Source organism: Procambarus clarkii, chromosome 52, assembly GCF_040958095.1.
Source record: "Procambarus clarkii isolate CNS0578487 chromosome 52, FALCON_Pclarkii_2.0, whole genome shotgun sequence".
NCBI classification, from domain to species: Eukaryota; Metazoa; Arthropoda; class Malacostraca; order Decapoda; family Cambaridae; genus Procambarus; species Procambarus clarkii.
In genome coordinates this window covers 31,832,333-31,853,453 of record NC_091201.1, presented here as the reverse complement: position 1 = coordinate 31,853,453, position 21,121 = coordinate 31,832,333, and the positions used below count along the sequence as shown (strand labels likewise).

The following is a 21,121-nucleotide window of genomic DNA, read 5'->3' as shown; positions in this document are numbered from 1 at the left end:
CTTCCTCACTGTCTTCCATACACCAACAAGAGTCCTCAATACAGGTAAGGTACCTAAGAATATTATTCTGTATAAAATGTATTTTTTAGTTAATATATTTGGGGGTGAGGAACAGATTATCTCAATTTACATTATTCCTTATAGAAAAATTTGTTTCAGTTTTCGTATTTTTCGGTTTTTGTACTGTCTCTGGGAACGGATTAACTACGAAAACTGAGGTACTCCTGTATATTTAAAATAAAATTACATGACTTTCACAAAGTTTTTGGGATTACAAAATAAAAAATAATGTTCCATATACAAAATTACATTCAATCTAAAAAGCTGTGAAGCACAAACAAGATTTATATCTGTTTGCTAAATCAAATTAATACACTAAATAATTAAAAATAAAAACAAATGAGATCTCTGGCTATTTTTGTGCTCTTCACTACAAGTAAAGCTGTCTTATATTGGAAATAAAATTATGAAAATTGCATGGTCTAAATTTGAAAAATACTGTATATAAAAAGATAATGAATATTAAAATATTTTCCATGCATGTAAGGAAATTATTGCATTGCACAACATTAAACCTCATAGAAAAAATACATTGATACTCATAATACATTAGTTAACAAAAGCCAAAAACCTTGCTGCTGTACAGACACCTAAGGCCAAATTTTGTCTCGATTTAACTAATAGCAATGTCAGGTTCTCCACACCTGCAGTTTAATTCTCACTAGACCCAGCCTCATTATAGTCCTCATAGTCATAGTCATATTCTTCTTCAACAGGTGAATCACCCATGTCAACCTGGCAAATAGATATTTACAGTATTAGAAATGTTTTAATTAATAAATGCATATATGTGTGGAACTTCAAAGGAAACAGGACTCAAAAAAGCCTTCAAGGTCTCAATATTTTTAATTTATCATCATCATTATGAGTAATAGTTATACAGTAACTGAAACGCACATACTGTACTAACTTCAATTACCACATTCAATAAAAACAATAAAAGATAAGTGTGATAATTACAAACCTGTACTAGACCTGCTGCTATTGCATACCCAAACATTGCAGAAAATGCCACTAAACCAGAAAGGAGCAAGTTTCGTCCCTTGTGTGGTACATCATCCTTTGCCGGAGAGTCTCGGTTGTCTGTACCTCTTTGGCTCTCTGACACAAAGCAATTTTGCATTAATTTTTCTTCAATGAAACATTCTACATCTGCTCTTATTTACACTTAAAGCTCCTATATTTATTCAATTTGAATATATTAACAATAAATAATCTTCCCTTATAAAATGTTTTATTTCTAAATATCTATGATTTGTTGGTATACCAAATTACTTCTTTCCCATTATTCAAACATGGTAACTTATTTTCTTATCAGTATAAACACATTTGACTAAAACATGAAAGGATAAAAATTTCCAAGAACATTTAAATGATGCATATTTATTTACTAAACAGATTAAGGAATATTAAAAATCATCTGTTTGTCATCTCATTCATTACATTATACAAGATTGTAAAATTGTAATACCTGATAATCATATATAAATCATTTACTTAGGCTATCATATATAACTAGCATTCCTACTAACACTTACTCTTGACATGCAAAATGATCTCCACTTCTCGGCAGTCCTTGCCCCAGCATCCTTTCCAGAAACATCCTAAAATCCCCTACGTTTATCTTTTAACCCTTCCACCTCTTAGAAAGTGTGCAGTTTTCTAAGTGTAACTTCAACTACAGTGTGTCATATTCAAAGCCACCTTATTTTTCACATGGCCACGCCCCCCTTATAGAACATCAATCACACTAGTATCTTATTACTTCCTTATCCCACCAACATTTCTCTCTCACCATTCTTAAGACCAGTAGTCAGTAATATGGCTAATATCAACTCTTGATCTACACATGAGAAACTGTCCCATTTCCTGTAATATGGAGGTTTACTGTTTACCAACATTCTACATGTCATTTAACATTATTTTATATTTGAGACAATGGGTAGGAGCCATGAGGAGGCTTCAAACCTGCACACTGAGTACTCCCCAAGCACATGCCCTAAACCAAGAGGCCACGATATGCTCAAAAGTAATGCAACAATTTAACAGAATCCTCTAGGGGTCCTGAGGCTTCCACTGAAACAAAGTCAGGGTTTCACACATTACCTGCATAGACTCTGGCTGTGGTATAGAAGTTCTACCCCAACACTTCTCTTTTGAAGAGAAGCATTGGTGATAGATACAAAACACCATGCAAAACACAACAGTTACTCACTTCTCTTGGCATGTTCCTCAGCCCGCAAGTCTTAATAAAAAAAAACGAGAGTAACAAATATTTATCATGAGCATCATTGTGTTTGATCCAGTTACAGTAAGCAGTATTCCTACACATCCCATCTATAATGAAACAATGACTGGTTACCTGTTAAGTTCTACATCTACATATATTCTACCTGTATCTCACCTGTCTTGAGGGGATGGAATGATGTAGTACATATATTTTCCAGATATTTCATGTACTTACAAGAACAGTGGAACCTTCAAAATGCAGGCCTAGTTTTAATGGATCATTCTAAATAATATATTGATCTAGCAACCAGATTGTCCATACATGGTCAAAATGCAGATCATGTAACCTAATTTCTAGCAGATAATTTTTCTTTTTTCATATTTTTGCCATTCTTGTTCTTTTAGTACCAAATATTACACCAAATAATGCATTTTATTTTATAAATGTTTTACTGTATTTGAATTGTATAATAAGTTGTACAAAGAGAGTTTAAGCGATTTTTTTTTTCGAGTTATCCAGACCTACATACTGCATGCACACCAGCTATTCTGTATGTGTGGGTGCATTCTGACCTCTCATTTCTCAAGCATTTTATATATAGTGTACATACAATGTATATTGTATGTTTACAATATACACATACACTATACAATATACATACATTGAATATACTGTATATAATGCCCTTGTGCGTATATTTTCCAAGGTTACTAGAGCAACCTTGGAACACACATACTTTAGAACTATCTTTAAGCAAATACACACTAAAGAGAGCTCCTATGCCCCCCCCCCCTTCCCAGGACAACCAGTTGAGAACCAGTGCCCTATGGCTGGTAAATTCACCAGGGATAGTCTGAATAATTTCTAGCTGTGCCAGGGTGGAATGTCAACCAACATTAAACGGCATGAAATCCTATCCAGGGTCTCAAAAATGGATTTTGCTGTAGGGCATAAATGAGTGGGATAACTTGGAATATACTGTACAGCATTCATTAAATATACTCATGTCTGCACATAATAATATAATAATAATTCATTGTGTCAGGGGTCAGGAAGCCAGAGTGTATTCATACATGTTTTGGCTTTTATCGAGGTAACCCATCCCCTCCCCTCCCCCCCAAGGTCGAATTACTGACCCCACCCAGGATGTAATCCCACAACAAGCTGACTAGCTCCTGAGTACCAACTCACTGCTAGGTGGACAGAGGCATTAGGTGAAAGGAAATGTGCCCGACCATTTCCGTCCCGCCCGGGATTCAAACCCGGAATTCTCGATTGTGCGTCGAGAACGAACCCAACCGTACTACCAGGACCCTTAACCCTTTAACTGCGCGGCCTATAAATATGACATTCCCCCAGTGCGCAGGAAATGAAACCTCGGGAAAAAATTCTTTTTTCTTCTAAAAGTGTCAAAAACCCCTCTCTGTATATGGGTATAGCAACAGAAGTTCGAAATTGTACTTACTTTGGCTGCTATGGGGTCCGAAAGGTGGGGCATGACGTCATCATTCCCCATGTGCCAGAGCAGTATGCACTCGGGGCCAGTGGGGAGCCCGGGGCGGGGCGCGCGAGTTGCCGCGACTATATTTTTGTTCATTTTTTGCGCACAGTTCCAAATACATTTTATTTGTTTTTACATGCTAATCCTAGGTATAATGAACATGTACACTACATTATGGCAGTAAAACATCCGTATTGTTCAAGGACACTGTTACGTGCATGACACTTGTGTACACATATCTTGCACATATTTACCATGTATCATGCTAATTTATGTATATATACAATCTATTTACAGACTATACACTGTCACACACTATATACATTCACCATCAACACATTCAGAACACCGTGAGCGTGAGCAGCCACACCCAGCCAGCCCTCCCTCACTTCGCCAACATTGCCCCTCCCATCATACAGTTATTCACACCAATGTTTCATGTTCATTTATGTATATTTACAACATATGTACACACTATATACATTTACCATCAACACATTCAGAACATCGCGAGTGTAAGCAGCCACACCCACACAGGCCCTCCCTCACTCCAACATCTTACTCGCCAACATTGCTCCACCCACCGTACTGTCATTATTTTTATTACACTATTTAGACATGTTATATATATTTATCTACATGTTTTATTTACTAGAACTATGCAAGTAAGCCGGTATTGTGTCCAAACAGTACAGTGGCCATCATACACTGCATGAGAAATCACACAGCAGACGACGCTACAATTACGACGTCACATCTCTCACCAAAATAGCTCGTATGGGCCAATAGCAGCTGCCTCGTATGGGCCAATAGCAGCTGCCTCGTATGGGCCAATAGCAGCTGCCTTCTATGGGCCAATAGCAGCTGCCTCCTATGGGCCAATAGCAGCTGCCTCGTATGGGCCAATAGCAGCTGCCTCCTATGGGCCAATAACAGCTGCCTCCTATGGGCCAATAGCAGCTGCCTCCTATGGGCTAAGAGCAGCTGCCTCGTATGGGCCAATCCTGGTCACTAATTTCTGTAAATGAATAATTGACCACAAGTTTATTTTGAAAAGGAACCTAAGAAGTCATTTGAAGATTCCTAGATGGACGAAATAATGCTGTGGTGCTGTGGCTAGTGCTGTGAACATCGTGAACAGTATTGAATCACTGATATTTGAACATTGTACCCAGTCATTATTCCACTCAGGCTCTTCTATAATACTATCACGGCTAAATAATACAGGTTACTGTATATATATATATTTTGACATTATTAGGCGATGCTGTGGTCACACGCTGAACAGCAGAGCTGTGCGCTCATGCTGCGAGCGCCAGCCTTGGTTGCTCACTCACTACTGAGGCTCTTGACACCCGGCAATGTGGACTATGATTTTTTTTAAAGATGGCGTCTGTTTACAAGAGCCCTGAGGAAGCTGATGTGAACCCCATGTATCCGCGGGAGTTTTGAATGGAACGTGAAAAATAAAAACACCTGGAGGCGCGTTGCACACCCGAAGCCTGGGCCTGCAGGCGCGTTGCACAGTTAAAGGGTTAAATGTATGGCATACATGTATGCAAACACACAAAATCATGTCCCTCCCCCCCACCCCCACATACAAAAGACAGTGCAAATCGTTTGGGGCATATTACCTGATGGGAAGAATCGCTGAATAGCCTTGGACACATAGCGCGATAGATTCGGACAAGCCTTGACGTGGTTCTGCAGCACAGGCACCTTTAGGTCCACCTATGAAACATACATCAGGTTAGAAATCAGATATTAAAATAATTTTAAGCTATTTTCAATGATAATTAGGATAATATATTTATTTTTACATTTTATCCCACATATACAATACAGTACTCTAAAACTCATGCACAATTTTCACATTCAAAGCTATTCTATAAGCAATCAGTTGCCCACTAAGGTAGACCTAGGAAATGTATGCTGGGCCTGGGAAGAAAATAAAAAGCTAACTAAACATGAAAAAAAGGGAAGGTTTCCACTCTGTGATGCAAAGCTGTGCTAAAAAGGAAGCAGGGTGACGAATGCTCGGTCAAAAGAGAGGGGTCAAGAAACGAGACATTCAGCACCACACTTCCTAATTAGATCTTAATGTAAATAGATCACAAGGCAGGGAATCATAGGCAAATACCTTCTGGCAAACACTATTGGAGAGCCAATATTCCCTTCATTGAGCTAACATAAATTGGCTTGGAGAAAATAATAGGTTGACTAATTGTAACACTTAACAAAGCAACAGAGAGGGAACCAAGGTAAAAGTCTGCAGACATTCCAATAAGTTATGACAGGAGGCAGTCAAATATGGTGGAACCTTGGTTGCCGAATACCCCTCTTTACAATTTTTTTGGCATATGAGCTGAATTTCTTTGTAAAATTTAACGTGGTATTCAAAGTGTGCCTCAGTTTTCAAATTTGTTGATACATGTACGAGTCGACGAGCACGCAGTGCTGCTGGGTGCGGGCGAGGCGCACCTCAGTTTACCAGTCTCCTGCCTAGTGACGACTGCGCTTGAATTCTTTGTGAAGAATTTTGAAGAATTCCATTGTTTTTCTGCTTTTTTGGTTTCTGAACATAAAACCAGCGTTAAATGTAATGAAACACCGTTTTCTGGATAGAGCCCCGAAGGCTCCCTGGAGCTATTGGACTGATACTGTATTAGCTAGTATTAGTACTGGGCTTCAGTCTTATGGAGTTGTCATGACTACCGGGGACCACTAGCCAGAACATGGTCCCCTCAGAGAGGCGAAGGGAGCAATGGCCTATGAAACTCATGTATAAGAGTATTCATGTCTGCCATCGACCGGAGTTAAGCACCCAGAAAGGTAGGCACTTCAAAACAGACCCCTCCTGGTGGAAAATTGCAACCTAAGACCGAACAGAGGCAAGAAACTCCCCCAAAGAAAAACAAGCTATCAAGCAACACGTCATCACACAGTGCGACGCTAGTTCGTGACCCTCCCTCCCCCAGGCAGGGAAGAGGGGTCCTAGCCCACCGAGTCGGCAGCTGGATCGTCAGTTTGGAGGCGGAAAAATGGAACAAAACCCTGCTGGTCGGGGGAGGGAGGGTGGGAGGGGTGCCAGGGAGCCTCTGGGGCTTTTCCCAGAAAATGGTATTTCGCTACATTCAACACTGGTTTTCAGTGGGGGAGCCCTGTCGGCTCCCTAGAGCTAGCTACCCAAAGAGAAATAATAGAGGGACTTACCCAGGAGGCAGCTGTACAGTACAACTTATACCGAAGATGAGACAACTGGCTGTAACCGCCGACCCAAGATGACGCAAGACCACTGAGGGCCCGGCGCATTTACAAGATATCAGGCACCCAGAACCCTGTTTGATTTCCAAAACTCGTATGCCCGAATATCCGCCCAAGACATATTGAAAAACGCAGCAGCCGAAGCTGTGAACTGACAAACATCATGGGCGCGAGGGTAGACCACAGGCTGGCTAGACTTGATAACCCTGCAGACGACCTAAGAGACCCGAAGCCCTGGAACAGGAAACAAGAGATACCGGGACAACCCAAAGAGCGTCCCCAGCCACTGAGGCCGAGGTGTGCAATAATGGCGAAAAGCCACAACTGGACACTACACATGATGCACCTCCAGCCTAACCATCAATGACCCAAGGCCCCCTCCGGAAGGGAGCCTGACAGCTGGGTGGACAGTGCTTCGGATTCATAGTCCTGAGGTTCTGGGTTCAATCCCTGGTGGAGGCGGAAACAAATGTGCAGAGTTTCTTTCACCCTGATGCTCCTGTTACTTAGCAGTAAATAGGTACCTGGGAGTTAGACAGCTGCTACGGGCCACTTCCTGGGATTGTGTAACAAAAAAAGGAGGCCTAGTCGAGGACTGCGCCGCAGGGATGCTAAGCCTCAAAATCATCTCAAAAAAGCCGCCGTCAATCTTTGTCAGAAAAGAAGGAGACGGCTGTTGCAACTGAACAAACCGACCACCAGGACTGAAGGAACAGAAACCCCTGCGCCAGAGGAGATCATGAAGCTCCTCCACCCGACCCCCAAAGGTCAATGCCAACAGAAAAAGATCCTTGGAAAAACAATCTTGAACCAAAGGGGCCACCAAAAACTGAGGAGGAGAGAGAAAAGAGAGCACCCTGTCCAAGGACCAGGACGGCTCAGGCGGCGCATGAGCAGGCTGGAGGTGAAACAAAGCACGAGAGAGATTACGAAACGTGGCAGAAGTGACATCAATCCCAAACGCAAGCTGAAGCACCTCCACCAATGCCACACGATACGAGGCGACAGTATTAGGCATCAAATGACGGTCTTGAAAAAGCCAAGAAAGAAAGGACAAGATAACCCAATCAGAAATAGAGACAACCTACAAAGAGAAAGGAAATGGAGAAAAGAACGCCGGGAAACTTCATACTGCCACTGAGACAAAGCTGGCAGGTGGGACACCAACAGTCACCTGATCACCATTCAAGTGGTGATATACCCATGTCAAAAAGACCAGACGCGAAGAGCAGAGCAGTACTCTGAACCAGCCACGTACTGGGCCAGTCCGAACTGCTGAAAGAGGCAGAGCCACAGAAAACATCTCGGATTCTGACACAGAGCAAACAGTGCCTGAAATCAAGGCTGGGCCAGCCACCAAGGGGCCAACAGGACTACTCTCCCCTGGTAAGTCTCCAAATGAGCCAGGACCCGAAGCAACAGCTGGATCCAGGGGAGGGGGGGGGGGGAGACACAGGTAACCCCACCTTGACCAGTCCTGCCAAAAGGCATCCACTGCAAAGGTTGCAATCGGGGCAGGGCACCACATATATCGGTAGATGCCTCAACCACGCCGATACAAAGCGGTCCACCTCCGGGAGCCTGCATGTCGGGCAGAGCCAACTGAAGGAGGTGTCGATCGTCCATTCCGTGGTCAGGGGAATGAACCGAGACAGCCCACCGGAGGTTATCTTGAGGTTATCTTGAGATGATTTCGGGGCTTTAGAGTCCCCGCGGCCCGGTCCTCGACCAGGCCTCCACCCCCAGGAAGCAGCCCGTGACAGCTGACTAACACCCAGGTACCTATTTTACTGCTAGGTAACAGGGGCATAGAGTGAAAGAAACTCTGCCCATTGTTTCTCGCCGGCGCCCGGGATCGAACCCAAGACCACAGGATCACAAGTTCAGTGTGCTGTCCGCCCGGCCGACTGGCTCCCTACTGGGGTCATTTCAGGGAGGGATGGGGTCATTTCAACCACGCCCAAGCACACTCACTCCAAGATGACCCGATGGAGCACAGGGGAAGAAGCCTGCCCCGTGAACCCCGAACCCCCGTAGGAGGAAAAGCCGGCCAATACCACCACAGGCCAGAGGAAACAACCCGAAACACCCACAAATCATGGGACCAAGCGTGAGCAAACAGCACGAGGCTCCCCCCATTGCCCCGTTAACATGGCGAAACGCGAAACTAGACGAAGCCGTCTTCAGAAACTGCATGACTCATGTCCGTCTCTGCAAACAGCAACAGACAAAACTGCAACAAAAACTTAAGAGCCAGGGTCCAGGTGGATTCCAAAGAGAGCGAGAACAGCCTGCCCGGGAAAAGGCAAGGTGAGAAGCAAAGAGCACATACCATGCCTCCTTGAGAATTGGCACAATTAGCTTCAACAGCCCGGCCAATGCCTTAGCTGCCGAAGTCAGCGCACCAGACGAAGGCCCGGCACTCAACACCTCCACATCCTCCTCAAGCCAGTTCGAGGACAGCTCGAAAAGGGAAAAGAAGAGCAAGATCGAAGCCAAATGCCCATGGGCGTACAAATCCTCGGCAACCAAATATGCCGACAGGGTGGAAACCTGCACATGCAGCTGCACAAGGTCAACATCCCGAGAAAGCACAGGGGCAAACAAGCACGCATTAAGGTGCTCAAACTCGCCCCCCTGTAGACCTGCAGAACGGTAGAAGTTTCTCGCCATTTAAGCGTGCAGTTCTGACAGAACCCATGCCACGCCCCCAATGAAAAGAAAGAGCAGTCTGCCAGTCAGGAAGACTCCGGAACCTCCAAACTCACCCAATATGGGGAAGAACTGAACTCAAACGAGGATGGATCCATCAGAGGCAGAATCCGGGTCTCGCAGGAGGTATGCAGCAATTGCTTCCCGAACTTCCCTAGGTGAAATACAAGAGGCAGAAAACCTCAGGAAAAGAGGAGCCGAGGAACCCAAGGGAACCTGGAACTGAACCCGGGGAGGAGCCGACCCCAAATCATACTCGTTCAGGGAAGAAGGGTTAAGAACCCCCCCTGCAACAACAAGTCCTTCAAAGAGGGCACCAAAACCCAAGCAAGGTCAAAGGGAGCAAAAGCCCCCAAGTCAACTCCTCCCCAGCCTCGGGGCAGAGCAGTCCTCCACACCCTCTACCCCTGAAGAAAAGGCAGAAAAAAGGGGGTCCTACTGGTGGGACCCAGAAGCCACGGCAGGAGGAACCGGCTCGAATGCCTCTGTTCCCAACTCGAATGGCGCAGCCTCCGAAATCCTCCGACGTTTGGGAACAGGGAGGGGGGGGGGGGATAATGAACAACAGTGCAAGGACCAGGGAGCGCGGACGGAATCAAAGTTGAAGCGACTAATGTCCCCAAGTCCGGGACCCTATAACCAAAATCGGGCAGCCTTGGGGCATCTGGGTGGGCAATCAACCTAGTGCATTGCAGCAACCTAACCCTAACATGTAACGCAGATGTTGCCTGTACCCAAACATCAATATCATCAGAATGGGTAAATTGGAGAACAATCAGAAAACACGACTCGCAAAACTCCAGGTCAAAGGTGTCGTTGACCAAACAGTTAGCATGAAGGAGGCAAAAATGGTAACTGTCACCCTGAGACAAGGGCACACAGCAATCCTCAAACTTGCACGAGGTGAGGTGAAACTCAGAAGATGCATCCATGAGCCCCAATAGGAATTTCCAGGGCCCACATGCTTACTGCTACGGGAAGCTCAGGCAAGGTATTGTACTGCAAAACCTGCTAGGCCCAAATTAACAAGGGAAACTGCTAAGCCTGAACCCCTGTGACATGTACAATCACGAGGGGCCTAGAAAAGATCCACCAAAACAATAGAAATGGACCAATAACCAAACCAGGCAGACCCCCTCCAGGCAAGGAAACAAAGCAAACAAAAAACCCAGCAAAAGGACAACGTCCCCAGAAAGAACAGAAACCGGCCACCATGTGGGTAGGCGAGCTATGCAGTACCTTGTGCCTCTTCAAATTCAAGTATGTTTATTGAGACAATAAAATACACGTACATCTCAAAGGGATAGAATAGCTTAGGCTATTTCTACCCCCCCTCCTTGAGTCCCTACCAGCAAATGATAACAATTCCTACCCAAAGCCAAACAAAGGCCATGAAAACCCTAGTTGGCCCCAAGGGTAGGGATAATTGCCAAGCAGCAAAGACCCCTACGGAAGCAGTTCCTGAAAGTTCTATGGAATGGAACACTAGAACCCAATGGTAGTACTTACAGGGCACCTAGGGAAGAAAAAGTGCATGCAGCCTCAGTACTCTCAAGTTCTCTTGGCCACCGCACCACACACACACACCAGAACACACCACTAAGGTACACAACTGCCCAGAATCTGAGGCCAGAGTCAATGTCTGCCCCAGACCACATAAGCCAATAAACTGGAATGGTTGGGTAGCCGGCGCGCAGGGTCCGGGGCTTCCCCTTCCCCTCCCAGGGAGCGGAGGGCTGCCCATACAAGCAGCATGGCGGCAGAGTGTGGCATTTGATTGTTTCGTTGTCTCTATAAGTAGGGGGAGTTCTGCCTCTCTGTTTAGTCTTCCGTTGCAATTTTCTTACCATGTGGGGGAGTCTGTTTTGTTATGCCTACCTTTCTGGGTGCCAACCCCGATCGATGGCAGACATGGAATGCCTCCAAATACATGAGGGTTTCCATAGGCCATTGCTCCCTGTGCGTCTTTGAGGGGAGGCCAGGTTCTGGCGTGTGGTCTTCGGTAGGCTGAAAGTCAATTGACTGATGCCCCAGACTAATATAACACATAACAGCCTGATAGCTCCAGTTCTGGCTCCCCACAGAAAATGTATTAACCTAATGAAAATGTAAACTTGCCTTTAGGAGCAGAGCAAGATAAGAAAAGATGAGGGCATCAATAGCAGATGGAGACCGGCCAAAGAAGTATTCTCGATCTCCAAGGCGATTAGATAACATTGTTAAGCATTCTTGAGCATGCTTCAGCAACTGAAATAGAGAATAAAGTTTCCAGGAAATTTAATAGTGATGAAGAAATGTGCTACAGTTACTTCTGCTACGTGGAGGCAAATATAAATGCACATTAGGCATATATTAATATTGCAAATTTAAATACTGTGCTGCATAAACACATAAGATATTTTGTTCTTACTAAACCTTGCAATAAGTAATGGTAATGTCTTCTCACAGACATAATAACGTAGGATAAAAACCCACACATGTATTTGTGTATAATAATTTATGTAAATTCTTTACATAAATTTCACAAATACACAAGTGTGGGTTTTTATCCTAAACCTTGCAATGACGAGAATAATTGTGTAATTTACTAATTGCTGTACACACTGCACAGCAATACTGAGCACACTGCTCAGTGTCAGTTACAACCCCGCTCCTGTGCCAGGTAAGTCCACTACGGGCTCACCATAGCCCATGCTACTTGGAACCTGTGTTCAGAGAAGCTGAATCTAAAAACAACAACAACAACCTAGTGTCATACCTCGGTTTCAATGAGCTGAGAATCATCAGGATCATCAAATATGCTACCAATTAGTTCACAATATCCCTTGTGATACCTCCTGGGATACCAAAATTTGTATGGGAATGGAATACTGCTGTAGTACCACTTGTGGATGACATCATAGTAGCTCTTAGGTTCAACCCACCTGAAACAAAGGTTATATCCAAATTTTTTACAAACAGACAAGAGTTGCTTTTGCTTCTTCCTTCCAATCCTTTCCGCTAGACTCATCTTTTTCTTTTTATCTATAAAACCTACTGCATTTAACAAAATTAAATTCCAAGGACACTTTGAAGGTGTTTTCAAGTAATGCATAATACAAGGTGATAACGAAGAATCACGAGGTCGGATCATAGTGATTTGGCACCACACCAAAACTCATTCTATAAACCTCTAAGCTCTTAAAAAAAATTCTAAACAAAAGTGAAGATATGATTTTGAGTTATCCAAATTAGCCTAATGACTAAATTATTATGTAATATATATATATATATATATATATATATATATATATATATATATATATATATATATATATATATATATATTAGTGTGTGTATATTAATAAATATAAGTTAATTATTTGTTAATTATTTATTATTGATAAGAAAATTATATAACCTACCATAGATACATGAGTGCTGGGTATAGTCTTTCCACTAATAAATGTTCATATGCCACCACCTCTGAGCACTGCTTGGGCGACAGTTCGTAATCACAACTGAAATTCTAAAATACATACAGGTTAAGCCATGTGGACCAAACTGCATTATACAGAAATACAAAAAATTAAATGGAGTGAAGTTTGCTTGATACGCTGCCAATGGAAACCTATGTCAGAGTATGAGGAATTATATTTTCCCATACTTACACAGCATTTATGAATTAAACACTAATTTTAACCTGAAATTTGTATGACAATATCACATGAAAATAAAAAAAGTAGTGTACAAAATACTGTAGTTACATCTATATTGTTCTAAATACATGTGTACAGTATGTCTCATTAAATTTAATTTACCTGTTTTCGAAGGAATGTAGTAACTTGAGAAAATTCGGAGAAAGCCCCCTCAGAACATTTGAAAACTGGCAGTTGACCAGTTGGTGACTTAAATGGGTTACTTGATTTAACAATATTTACTGGAGCTCCAGAGAATTTGACATAAGCCTGAAAAAGTTGACCACATTAGAAATTACAGCAATGCATGGGCAACACTCATAAAATACTGTACTAGCTATGTATGTGTTGTCACGGTAAAATCTCTAGTAAAAATCTCTTATCTATCCATATCTCAACTATGGTATTTGTGCTTGGGGTCTACTACCCAAAATCACTTACGTCCTCTAATTACTCAACACAAAGCTGCTATTAGGACAATATCCAATTCTGGCCCCAGACATCACTCGGTACCCCTACTCAAATCTCTGAATATGTTAGACATTAAGTCACTGCACATTCTCTCATGTGTATTATACATATATAAAACACTAAACTATAATGCCAATCCTGATCTCAAAAGCTTCATAGAAGGTTGTAACAGAACCCATGAGCACCACACCAGAAATAAATAGTTTTGATATTCCTAGAGTACGACTTAATCAAACCAGAAATGCTCTACAAATCAAGGGGCCCAGAATGTGGAATGACCTTCCCAACCATGTTAAAGACTGTACCTCTCTCAACCAGTTTAAGTTAAAAACGAAGCTATACCTAATAAATTCCCTGTAACCTACCTTACCCCTCTATTGTCAACCCATGTATGTTTTTTGTTTTTTTTTGTTTTTCAAATCAACGCTGTTTGAATGTAATTTTCTGTAATAATTTGTAATTGTATTTGTGCTGCTTTTTCAACAATGTTCCCCCCTCTTTTACCTCTATTTTTATTTGTACTCAACGCATTTTTTTCTTTTTACCCATTAGTTTTAAGCTTTAGTCATTAGTGTTTTTTCCTGCCTGAAACGCTTTGCGTAATTAGTGGCTTTAGGCATTGTATGTACTAGCTCTATCTATAAAGCCAACAAACTTTGTAAAATCTCTTTATGTATGTACCTTTACCTAAATAAAAATTATTATTATTATTATTATTATTATTATTATTATAGTAAGAGATTCAGCCTACTCCCTTATCGCCTATTCTACTCATTCACGTCTACATAATCAAGAACTGCAGCCAAGAACAACTACTTCCAGACGGCTAGACAATAGCACCAGTCTCCCTCCTCTACCAGGGCCCGTCACCCCACCTCACACCTGGGTCGCTGTGAGGCCACGCCCTTCCAAACAAGCAGTTAAAGCAGCCGGTTCCTAGTTAAAGGAGACTATCAACGCCCTCTGGCCGGCCAATATTCTGTATATATAGGGCTACCAAGCTCTCCAAGTTTCAGACTACTCCTGTGTGCTCATCTGAGTGGACCTGTTGACACATCTCGGTGGGGTAACAGATTTAGTCAGACTGGCTCATGGTATTCTGCACCATATATTATTTTGCATCTTAACGTAACGTAAATTTGATTATTCATCTTGTTTGTTTTGCACACTTTGTACTAATGCCAAGCCTGGATATTATATATTTTGTAATTTGTTTAAAGTAATTTATATTAAAGTAAAGTATTTTTAAATTTTTGTTCTGTATGTTTTCTCCTACAGTTAACCACACTGTGAAGACACCTTTTGCAGTTTATTTTTTATTTTATTTTTTGTTTTTAAATATTTTGTGACTGGCATTACAGACTGCTTTACCATCAACGTTACCGTCACAGTGTATAAACTATGTAATTTACAGCATATGCCAGGTGGGAACTAAGGAAGCAGTAGTTACCAATTTGAGGCACTAAAACTATTCAGTTAGCATGTATACAGAAATATTGTTTGTCAATCCTATTAAGTATTTTTTTTGGTTTGTTTATTATTATTTTCTACCACAGTCATAGCCACACACATTTACAATGTTAACCAGCATATATACATTTGCTTCTATCCTCCATGAGCTATCCTCCATGAGGGTTTGAGCGTGATACATCAAATGAACAAATCACCAAAATCCACAATACGTATAGGTTCGAACCCTCGTCGCGGCCCTTGTGGATTTGTTCATACCGTTCAGTGATTTATTGAACAATCAACAACAGAAAGTGATTGTAGTGCTTTTAGAATGCTAATCTAACCTACAAACATAAATACATTTATGTCTGTCCTACATAAACAGTGTTCGAGGTGTCTTTTTAGTGTCACTAATGTGCACTTACAAAGGTGAAATGCAATTCTGACTAGCTTCCACATATCCTGTATACACATAGATACATACAGTACATACATATACACATACATTTATGTCTCTCCTATTTTGATAGGGTAAGATAACTGCTATAGAAACATTAGGAAATATCTTGAGGTTATCTTGAGATGATTTCGGGGCTTTTTTTTTTTTAGTGTCCCCGCTGCCCGGTCCTCGACCAGGCCTCCACCCCCAGGAAGCAGCCCGTGACAGCTGACTAACACCCAGGTACCTATTTTACTGCTAGGTAACAGGGGCATAGGGTGAAAGAAACTTTGCCCATTGTTTCTCGCCGGCGCCCGGGATCGACCCCGGGATCACAGGATCACAAATCCAGCGTGCTGTCCGCTCGGCCGACCGGCTCCCTCTATATAAAAATATATAGAGCTGCTATATAAAAACATTATTAAGCACTTAACCACTGAAGGTGATTAGGATACTTTTACAAGCTCAGGTTATAGTCACATCACATTGTATAACTAATGCATTATATAGTCAATCTTGGGTACAAGTCCAATATATCACTAAGTGTTTCAGTATTTATATAGTATTTACAAGGTTCAGTATACCTCAGCCCAGGAGGGCAAAAGTCAGTCAATATGGGACATTCTACAATATAATGTTCAAGGGAGTGCATGTTTTCTCTTTTTACAAAGTTGACACATGGTGTATTCGACATTTGGGTTTTTGAGAGAGCTGCCAGATATGTCTATATTCCAGGCGTAGTCTGGCTACTATAACATCACATTGCCAAGTTCTTCCTCTATTAGTTCCATATATAAATGTCTCCTTACGATATTTATCATAATGTTCAATGCTTCAGGTTTCAGGTCTTTGTGAATTTGTTAGGTCAGTAAATTTTCATTAGATATTTGTATAAGTATTCTCTTTGTCACTCCTAATGAAATACCCATATCAATTCCTACTACTGGTTTTCTAGAGGCTGACTTTGCAAGCATGTCAACAGTGTCATGCTTTAAGATGCCAACATGTGATGGTATCGAAAGAAATTTAATTTCAAATGTTTTCTTTATCAGCTAAAACATTCATTCAAATATCACTGACTATTTTCTGGGAGTTACTACTATGTGCGTTCAATGCCAGGATTGCATTCTGCAAGTCACAGTATGCAAACAAGCCTGAATGGTCCCCAGGATTATATGCGACTGAAAACTCACACCCTAGAAAAGTCACAGTATATAAGTCCACTGTATTTGTCTTTTAAAAATTCAGTGGCAAGGTATGTGCTTGCAAGTTCAGTTTGAGTCGTACTTGCCCAATCTTTGACACGCTTCACTGCTGTATGAGAAAAGATTGTTTAAATATTCCATTCACCAGGGCTCTAGGAGACTTGAACCATGGACCTCACATGTGCGAGGCCGAAGCTCTATCGACTGAGAACCGAGATTCGGTTCGAGTCTCCTGGAGCCTAGGTGATTGGAATGTTTATTTCCACGTAAGTGTGAATGACAATTTATTGGTTAAATATATTACATGCACAACCAGTACATCTTCCACCTTCTTCTACAGAACTGTCGGTATTGCACTGATACAGTTCGTTACCCATAACCTGAGTACTCTCAGTGATGTTGCACAGTGTTACCTAGTTGATACCTGGTTGATGGGGTTCTGAGAGTTCTTCTACTCCCCAAGCCTGGCCCGAGGCCAGTCTTGACTTGTGAGAGTTTGGTCCACCAGGCTGTCGCTTGGAGCGGCCCGCAGGCCCACATACCTACCACAACCTGGTTGGTCCGGAACGTCTTTTAGAAAACAGTCTAGTTTTCTCTTGAAGATCTCCACGGTTGTTCTGGCAATATTTCTGATGCTCGCTGGGAGGACGTTGAACAGCCGCGGACCTCGGATGTTTATACAGTGTTCTCTGATTGTGCCTATGGCACCTCTGCTCTTCACTGGTTCTATTCTGCATTTTCTTCCATATCGTTCACTCCAGTACGTTGTTATTTTACTGTGTAGATTAGGGACCTGGCCTTCCAGTATTTTCCACATGTATAGTATTTGGTATCTCTCGCAACTCCTTTCTAGTGAGTACATTTGGAGAGTTTTGAGACGATCCCAATAATTTAGGTGCTTTATCGCGTCTATGTCTCTGGCAGCTGGCAGTCTCCGTGGTGCAGTGGTAAGACACTCGCCTGGCGTTCCGCGAGTGCTTTGTCATGGGTTCGTATCCTGGCCGGGGAGGATTTACTGGGCGCAAATCCTTAACTGTAGCCTCTGTTTAACTCAACAGTAAAATGTGTACTTAGTTGTAACGATTCTTCGAGGCGGGGGTCGTATTCCAGGGACCTGCCCAAAACGCTACGCATACTAGTGGCTGTACAAGAATGTAACAACTCTTGCATATATCTATAATATGTGTGCCGTATATGTTCTCTGTTAACTGTTTTAATAATGTAGAGTGTACACTATCTTTCTTGGGCACATTTACAAAATCAACTGATATATCCCAGTTGTCCCATGGCTTAACTGATTGATTAATCATTAATTGAGTTGGGTATATTTTTAATATTTTAATGGAGATTGCTACCTTGTAAAACCAAAATGCAAAATCAGATTTCCCTATTCTTCTATAGACCTCAGGTGAGTGTAGCATAATGCAGAGTTAGGTTGAAATTTCATGTGTTGGCGAGATCTCAATGCCTTCATTAAGTATTGAAAATTTGAAACACATTGCAATAAAATATCTGTATATATAATCACTGGTTATTTCCCATTACTAAAATTTAAGACGAACTGATTTGACCAAAGTAGATAACACTCCATGTTATCCCTTTGTCACTAAGTACATAAGATATTTTTCCAACAGATTTTAAACCCCACCAAACCTTACTTAATTTAATACAATCTTACTCAAACTAACATAAATCAGCAATCAGAACAATAATAAACTCCAATCCCAGACATCACTGCACAATTTCTGCAATCTCTGAATATGGTATCTTAAAAATAATAACTGCACACACCCTCAAGTGTACTTTACATTTATAAAACCCTGACCTGCAATTCTAATCCGCACCTCATATGCTTTGCTGAGGGTTGTAACAACCCATGGACACTGCATGAAGAACAATTATCTATCTGGTATTACTAGACTCAACCAAAGCAGAAACTGTTATGGAAATTAAGGGTCCAATAATATGGAATGACCTCCCAAATGTTATAAAAACCTGTACTTCTCTCAATCAGTTTAAAAGAGAAACTAAGACATACCAAACTAACATGTAACAAATCTAACTTACATTTCCCCATCCAAAATAAAGCAATTGTGTTTTGCAGTTATTGTAAATTTTAACCACTGCACTGCGCAAAGCGCCTTTAGGCGCTCGGAGAGTTGTGCTTTTTGTTTTTTAATTTGGCTATATTTTAATGTTTTTTAATGTTTTCATTACTATTTGTGTTTTGAAATGGAAATAGTTGACTTTGGAAACATTTTGACATTAAATTTACCTGAACATTTGTAAAAATAACAAAAATATGTCCTTGACAATGGCACCAAGACGTTTTTGCCGAAAATAGGTGAGCAGTGCAAGGGTTAAATACTAAATAGTCTATGCCTTTCATCATTATCACCTAAATATTGTATACTGTATTTGTAAATGTCTTTCAATAATTCAAGTAAAAATCATTAGAGAGAGATCAACATCAACTCCACAAATATAACTATAGCTGTAATTTATATTTGTAAAGTCCAGAAGACTGGCTTTTTAATATTGAAATATGAAAGACCTTGCATATGGGATATAACAATGAACATCAACTACCAGAACAACAACATTACCATAACAACACTGATGAAGAAAATGGATAGTGGAATCTGAATCCATGATTCACGGAAAGTTGCACAAGTGGAAGCTGCAGTAAAAAGTCAACCAAACCTTAGGAATAGTCAAATAAACCTTTGGCTTCAAGGAAAAGAGGTAATTTTACAACTCTATAAATGCAGATGATGTGTCACTAATAACGTGACTGAAGATATGAAGACTAAACCACACACCAGAAGATGAGGAGACTAAGATGTTTCAGTCCGTCCTGGACGATAATTCAAGTTGATTATCAACCATAATCGACTTGATAATGGTCGAGGATGGGTTGAAACGTCATTGTCTCCTCATCTTCTGGTGTGTGGTATAGTCTTTGACTCTCTAAATCTCTGGTGTGTCCCCATTTGGACTAATGTATCCAAGCAGGGAGACCTCATCTTCACGACATATCTGCTTTGGAGAAAGTTTAACATCAGGTGACAAAAATCATTCCAGAACCAATTTGACTCTCATACCAGGAACGGTTGAAGGCCACAGGGCTAACAACACTGCAAACCAAACATGACAGGGCTAATCTCATCAAAACTTTAACCAATTTAACAATTTGGAAGATATTATAATTAATATTCTAATACAGTATATTAATTATATCTTTCAAATTATTCAATACAGCATTTTAGTAGTTTTGATGAGATCAGCTCTGTCATAGCTGGCCATGTCCAGACATCTTCTTTAAATGATCAAGATGTAACACGAACAATGTGCACCAGTTTTAAGCTCAACAAGCCATAATGTAGGACAGAAAACACAGATGCTTTTTCACCCACAGGGTTATAAACAAATGGAATTGCCTACCCAATGAAGCCGTAAATGCCAAAACTGCAGCAATTCAAGATCCAGCTGGTTAAAATTATCAGGACAAATGGAAGGACCTTTGGCAAGCCGCCGGCTTCCTGTCATCATCGAGGCCACTAATGAGATGGTGGCCGTCAGGTAAATTCGGGTATTACTAAGCTAATAATAATAATTAATTTAATGATACAACGATATACGGTTTTAAGAATTAGGTTAATAATGAATAACATAAGCTCACCAGCATCTGGAGACTCTTGAGGTCCATAGAGGGGAGACCATACTTGGCCTCACCACACCACACATGCAGCTCCATGGCTGGTTTATGAGGCACTTGTTTCCTATGAGTCCCTCTGAGTCCCCAGACTCAAGAGTTCCCCATGAGCCTCCCGGCCGACCCTGAGAACATAAACACCTCCACTAAACCCAGATTACATAACACATTTAGTGCCTATTTTTGCTCTAAAAGAGATGCTAATTGTGCTCTTGAATATCACATCTATACAAAATTGCAAAATAATGATAGTTTTAAGTAATTCTTTATTTGAATTGAATTTTGTTTTATAAATGCTTAAATAAAATACGACTTGCATAAGCTGTATGTAAGGTAGAGGGCAGACGACGCCAGGCGACCTGCGGTGTGGTAGTGTCAGGAGCGCCGTAGTGGCG

General features: G+C 41.5%; 1 protein-coding gene across 2 annotated transcripts; it reads right to left on the bottom strand.

The window, feature by feature from the left end:
• Positions 1-214: 214 nt before the first annotated feature.
• LOC123763534 (metaxin-1) lies at positions 215-20,871 on the bottom strand. 2 transcript variants are annotated; one of them, XM_045750671.2, is made up of 9 exons: positions 20,694-20,861; positions 13,568-13,714; positions 13,172-13,275; positions 12,526-12,691; positions 11,886-12,014; positions 5,426-5,522; positions 2,276-2,305; positions 1,025-1,161; positions 529-795 (listed from the first exon to the last, which is right to left on the bottom strand). In XM_045750671.2, the coding sequence occupies exons 1-9, from the start codon at positions 20,766-20,768 to the stop codon at positions 712-714; spliced, it is 969 nt and encodes a 322-aa protein (XP_045606627.1). In that variant the 5' UTR covers positions 20,769-20,861; the 3' UTR covers positions 529-711. The 2 variants fall into 2 exon arrangements, with proteins under 2 accessions (XP_045606628.1, XP_045606627.1); XM_045750672.2 differs by lacking the exon at positions 2,276-2,305 and having other exon boundaries at positions 215-795; positions 20,694-20,871.
• Between the last annotated feature and the right edge of the window lie 250 nt (positions 20,872-21,121).